The sequence below is a fragment of the Emys orbicularis genome, chromosome 1 (assembly GCF_028017835.1).
Source record: "Emys orbicularis isolate rEmyOrb1 chromosome 1, rEmyOrb1.hap1, whole genome shotgun sequence".
NCBI lineage: Eukaryota > Metazoa > Chordata > Testudines > Emydidae > Emys > Emys orbicularis.
In genome coordinates, this window is record NC_088683.1 from 133,002,579 (window position 1) to 133,008,578 (window position 6,000).

General features: G+C 42.7%; 1 protein-coding gene across 2 annotated transcripts in view; it reads right to left on the bottom strand.

The window, feature by feature from the left end:
- The window catches only part of KIAA0930 (KIAA0930 ortholog), a 145,137-nt gene extending 139,421 nt beyond the window's left edge, over positions 1 to 5,716 (bottom strand). For both annotated transcript variants that reach the window (XM_065416957.1, XM_065416965.1), the window contains exon 1: positions 5,158 to 5,716. In XM_065416957.1, coding sequence (XP_065273029.1) covers positions 5,158 to 5,302 — 145 coding nt within the window. In that variant the 5' untranslated portion in view covers positions 5,303 to 5,716. The remainder of the gene's footprint in view (positions 1 to 5,157) is intronic.
- Between the last annotated feature and the right edge of the window lie 284 nt (positions 5,717 to 6,000).

Sequence of the window (6,000 nt, forward strand, 5' to 3'; positions counted from 1 at the left end):
AATTAGAGTGACTAAATGAAGAGTCGGCACACCACTTCTGAAAAGGTTGCCGACCCCTGCTCTAGCCCCTGACAGCAGCAGGAGCAGGCCCACTGCATGATCCAGCCGCCTTTCTTCTAGGCCCCGCTACATTTAAGATTTAGTACTCTGGGAGAAGTTATTTTAGATTGTTTACTTGCTGTTGCTTTTTTATGGCTCTCTGGATTATCCAAGCATACACATCAACAGAGGCAAAGGGGCTCCTTGGGCCTTTCCCACCTTTGACCATCTGTGTATTACACTGGTCTATTATTGGTCAGCAACAGCGCATTTCATCATTACATTATTCAAATGTCTATTTCTTGTTTCCTAGCAAAAGTAATTTTAATTATAATACTACCTTATACTAAAACAACACCTTCCATCCCGGGATCTCAAATGCAGTACTTTCTTTAGCATATTGTAAGGTAAGTATTGTTAGAGGGACAGCAAGGCACGGAGAAGTTAATCATGTTACCGAACTTCACACAAGATGCCATAGGCGAAACAGGAAACGAACCCTCCCAGTCCAGAGCTCTAACCCAAAACTGTTTTGTCTCCTCAGACGCTCGTTTGTGGCCAAATGAATGTTTCAAGGAGGATAAACATAGCAAGAGGTAGAGAAAGACAGGAGACAAACAACATGAGCCATGGAACTTTTCAACTCTGTGCTCCTGTTGACTAGATCCAAAAAAAAAAAAAGAACACAAGATTTATGCCTCTCCACCCACTCTGAACTTTTAATCAAAGAAGCTGAGGCAGAACCTGCCACCATTCATGCTTTATTATCAAAGTAAAACATGGGGCAAGGTTCTTATTTCCCAAATGAAATAATTTTTTGCCACAGAAAACACTCTAGTGAATTCCATTTCATAGCAAGCCTTGTGGTAGTATAATACACTCGGTGACCGGATAACGCCTTAACAGCCAGTTGAGACCTATTGTAATTAGAGTGACTTTCAAGAGTAACACACTCACACAACAAAGGGATGGATTCCCCTCAATATGGGGGAAGACACTTGTTTTAGGGATGTCTAATGAGAATTGATACAATACACCAACTGCAAGATTTTAGGAAGAAGTAATTTGCACTATAAAAACCTGGCAATAAAATCCAACTCAAAATTGAAAAGGTTTAGTTTCAATGAATAACACCATTTAACAGAGCCAGAGAGAGAGAGAGTGTGTCCAATTCTGTGAGCTATTATATAGTCTTGTTGTAGTCAATGGGAGTTAAGAGCACTCAGCAATTTTCAGGATCAAGCCTTCAGGGACTAGTCCCTGAAATCAATGAATCAGATTCTCAGACAGGGTAAACTGGGATACCTCCAAATGACTTCAGTGGAACTACACAGATTTATAGCAGTTGAAGATCTAGCCCATTATGACTACAGAGACAAGTAAAATGAGCAGAATTTGGCTTTTATTATGAAAGATCATTAAAACTGTTTCTTGAGCTTTTAAATTATGGGATTACACTTGCAATAGTCTAAATTCCTGACTTCTGAGATTTCTACTGGGATTTTGGAAGGGTTCATAAACAATAAAGGAAAAGAGGGAAAAAAAGAACAGGAACTAATTTATAGTTAGTGACAAATGCCATACATCAAGCAACTCGTTATGGTGCTTGAAATTAAGAGTGTCCTGTGCAAGGAAGCTTTTCAATATAAGAAAACTTAGTATACAATATGGTACATGGAGCATCCATTCTCTCTTCTTCCCACTGCGCCCTGATGAGACACTCTAAGCTTTGAGCAGCAATATATATGGAAGATTGGGCTAGCTCATGCAGCGCCATGGTGACGGAGGTCCAATATCATGGCTATTTCAACACAAACATGCCATGTGGCAGGTCTATACTGTAAGCCATTGTAGTCTTCCCACTGTTTGTCTGTCTGTAATTTTGCAGCCTAGAGTAAAGTGCGGAAATGCAATGTCCTAGAAAAAGATATAACCAGAACCTCTCTATCGATGTATAACTTTGTAATCTCTCTCAACAAATCTAGACGTAACAGGAGTATCTCTATTGGTAGGGTCACATTTTCAACACGGTGATTGAGCTGCACAATTCCCATTAACATTAGACTAACTAGTCCTCGCATGCTAACTTGCAAGATTGTCCCCTTACTCATGTGATGAGCTAGGCAGGAAATGGTTTTCGAATTGGGATGAAAAAGTTAAAATCTCCAAAATTTTCACAAAGGTAGTTTGAAAACATTTTTGATTTTGGTCAGTTGAAATGTTTCATTTTGATTTAAACTATTTATTTATACTACAATTAGCTTCAATTTTGAAATGAAAAGCCATTTCAAGCCAGATAACTGGAATTTGTTGTTTAGAAAACATTGAGTTTCACTAGTTCCAAAACTCTTTCCTTCCCCCTCCCCCGCGAAAGTTTTTTCAAGTAAAAAAAAAAAATTGTCAAAACTGACCCTTTCCCAAGATACGTTTCCATTTCAAAGAACTGGCATTTTCTGATTATAAAACATTTAGCTAAAAAATTCCCAACAAGTGCTATTCATATGCTCAGCCCAAGCTCATGCAATGGGACTTCTCTCAAGACAGTGCTGCGGAATCATGGTGTTGAGGTTCATACTATTGCAAATGTTTCAATCTCCCTCCCACCAACTAAAAAACAGCATTTTGGCTACAACTTATAGTAATAAAAATGTTGACTTTTTTTTTTTAAGTCCCCATTTTCAACAAACTTAACTATCAGTCCCAAAGTTAATTAGCAGTATCTCTTTAACTTTATACTATTAATAAATATGTAGGCCAAATAAAAACTGCAAAACACCAAATGCTGATCAGTAATTGTCCATTATTTCTATTACAGTAGCACCTGGAGGCTACAGTCAGGGATTGGGGCCCCATTATGTTAGATGCTGTAGAAACATGTAGTAATGATTATTATCCTATTTATTTGTGACTGCGCCCACTTATGCATGAAGCACATACAATAAGAGATGATCCCTGCCCCATGGAGATCACAGCATAAGGGCAGATGCACGCACAGGTAATACAGAGGTCAGGGAAGAGGAACGAAAAAGGGATTTTCAATGCAAGTCAAGGAGATTCACTATAAGTAGCACAATAGAAGTAAGTATTTAAGAAGGACTTAAAAATGAAGAGGGTTGGGGCCTTGTATGTGTGCTGAGGAAGGTCAACCACACATCTAGGCCACCTGGAAATAAAAGAAGGCCGTGAGTGTTTCAGAGACTTACAATCTAAAGCATTGATCCTGTAGTGCACTATATACTGGCACAGGGTCCAACCACATGGAGCTCATACGAGGATCGGGGCCAAGGCACAAATACCATTTCAAGCTAGGTTTAAAATAAGGTTGAAATAGTTTTTCATATTAGGAACATCTGTTGAATAGCAGCTGTTTTTTCTTTTAGTCTTATTACTCATAATACTGTACGGTTATAGTTTCTATCCATTAACCTAACCAGATTCAAATTATTTCATAATATGAGAGACTTAGGTTAAGGAAGAATTTCACTGCATTCAAGTTTGTAGGTTACTCAGATTTCAACCCTGGACTCTTATTTCACAACACATTTCCCCAGTAACTGGATTAAGCAATATTTATTTCCTCTCAAGTAACATTAGCTCTTTTCAATATTTACTTCTTAGTCAATACTAAGTAGCTAAAAATAGGGAAGAAAATCTTTTGATTAAAAAGAAAAAAGTCATTGTGTTATTACTAGACCTGGCAAGCAGTATGAAATCACCTACTCAGAAAAGGGAGGTGTCTGATTCATACGGGAAAAAAAGCTACACAAAAAGGATCAATCATTTGACAGCCATGTGATCTCAAGAACCGGGGGGAAAAAGTATATATCTGGTATGTGTTCCAAGATCTAGGAAAAAATATTTATTTTAAAAAATTAGTTTATCCATATTGTGCCTTTTGACCATTTTCCTCCAAGGGCGTTTCAGACAATAGAGTGAACTGATCTCTTTAGTTGTTAGCCTACTTAGATTAAAATTAGGCCCATTTCTGGAACAATACAATAGCCCTAGAGCACACAACAGGCTCCCAGTAGCAATTATGGCTGGCAGTATATTACAAACCAAGCGACTTTGATTTAGTCTACAGGATTTTTATGAAAAAAAGGCTCCTGCTCCCACTGCAGTCTGGAAAGCAATGGCACTCAGCTAGCTTTGTTCGTCTTAAAGCTTCCATTCTTCCAAGAGATAAGAAGATAAATGCTGTTTCTCGGACTCTCTTACAGGTTGCAGTGGATTGTTTCTACAGGATGTGATTATCTCATCACTTAACCAATGCATATACAAAAGCAGATACCCATTTCTTCTGATAATAGGGACTTTCGGTTTCCATTAACCACCACCCAGTGATAGAAAAAAAGGGGACTGGAGGTAGGGGAGTTCACAGACGGATCAGGTTTGTGTGGTATACTAAACCTACAGAAATCACACACTACACAACATGTAAAAAGAACAGGAGTACTTGTGGCACTTTAGAGACTAACAAATTTATTAGAGCATTAGTCTCTAAGGTGCCACAAGTACTCCTGTTCTTTTTGCGGATACAGACTAACACGGCTGCTACTCTGAAACCATACACAACATGTAGTAATTCAAACCTGTTACCTTATTGCATCACAAGGAATTACTCAATATTGGGCCATAGTAATAAGCCACCAGAAACACTCCCTTCCCCCCCTCAGCCTCTTTGTACCTGTAGGAAATGCTCCACCGACCAACAGACCCACTGCTAACGGGGACCTACAAATATCCCGATGCTAGAGGAACAGAAGCAAGCGCTGCCCTTTCTAACCTGCCCTAGCCATTAGCAGGAGTCCTGGCTATTATGGTTAGCGGAGGGCTTCGGATGCCGGACGAGCAGTGGGATCAGATGGGGGAGACTCAGCCCAGGGCGGGGTGCAAAACAGCTCCTGCATTCCCCGCGCCTCGCGGGTGCGCTCGCTCCGGGCGGGCGGGCTGCAGGAGGCGCCAGGCACAGGGCTAACTTTATTCCCTCCCCCGCGGCTCGCTCTGCGGACGGGTGCTCCCCACCCACTCCCTTCCCCTGGCTCCCGGCTCGCTCTGCAGGGGGAAGATACGAGGAGGCGGCAGCAGCAGCCGCCACCCCGCACCCCCGGGACTCACCCAGCCCGCTGATCTCCTGGCGGATGTTAATGCGGTTCCTTTCCTCCACTATCGCCCGCAGCATCTGCTGGAGCGATCGGTCCAGGTCTCCGTTCTCCTCCTCTTCTCTCTGCCCAGCCCGGCCGAAACTCTTGAGAGATGCCATGCTAGGGCCACCGCAAATGATTTCATCTCAGTCTGCCTCCGAGCTCAGACTGCAGGACTGCCCCCTCCCCGCCCCACCGCACCGAAAACACGAGCTCCTAGGCAGATAATGGGGGCGGCAAGAGACTTGCGGGGAGTAGGGGGCCGGATGCTTTTTGGTTTTGGAGACGAGACTGTTTTAAGAAAATAATAATAATCCCGATCCTGCCGTTGGCGGTGCTGCTGGTGGGGGAGGGTTATTCCCTTTGTAATGCCAAAGCTCCTTGGAAAGTTTCCGAGCTCTTATCATCCACCCGCTGGAAATATCGGGTTTAACCCCGCTTCTTGCTGGAGATCGATTGCAATTTGCTCCAATTTACCTAGGAGGCACTTCCGCCTCCCATAGCCGAGGAGCTGGGGCTGCTTGCCTATGACACTTCCTGAAACAAGGAGCCAGCAGAGGCGATTTAAAGAGGCATCAGGCAATTCCCCACCAATGACCGCAAAGAGCGAATGTGTGACAAGGAGAAAGGGGGCGGGGAGGGCTGCAGGGTGGAGCTTGTTTGAAGTCATCATGACAAGCTAAGATCCCCCCCCCCCCCCCACTCTCTGTCTCTCTGCTTGTGCAATTAACCATATGCATGCATATAGCTATAGAAGTAAAGGTGCTAGCTCGAGGTAGTAGAGACCCCCCCCCCCCTTTTGACTGCCTCTTGGCCA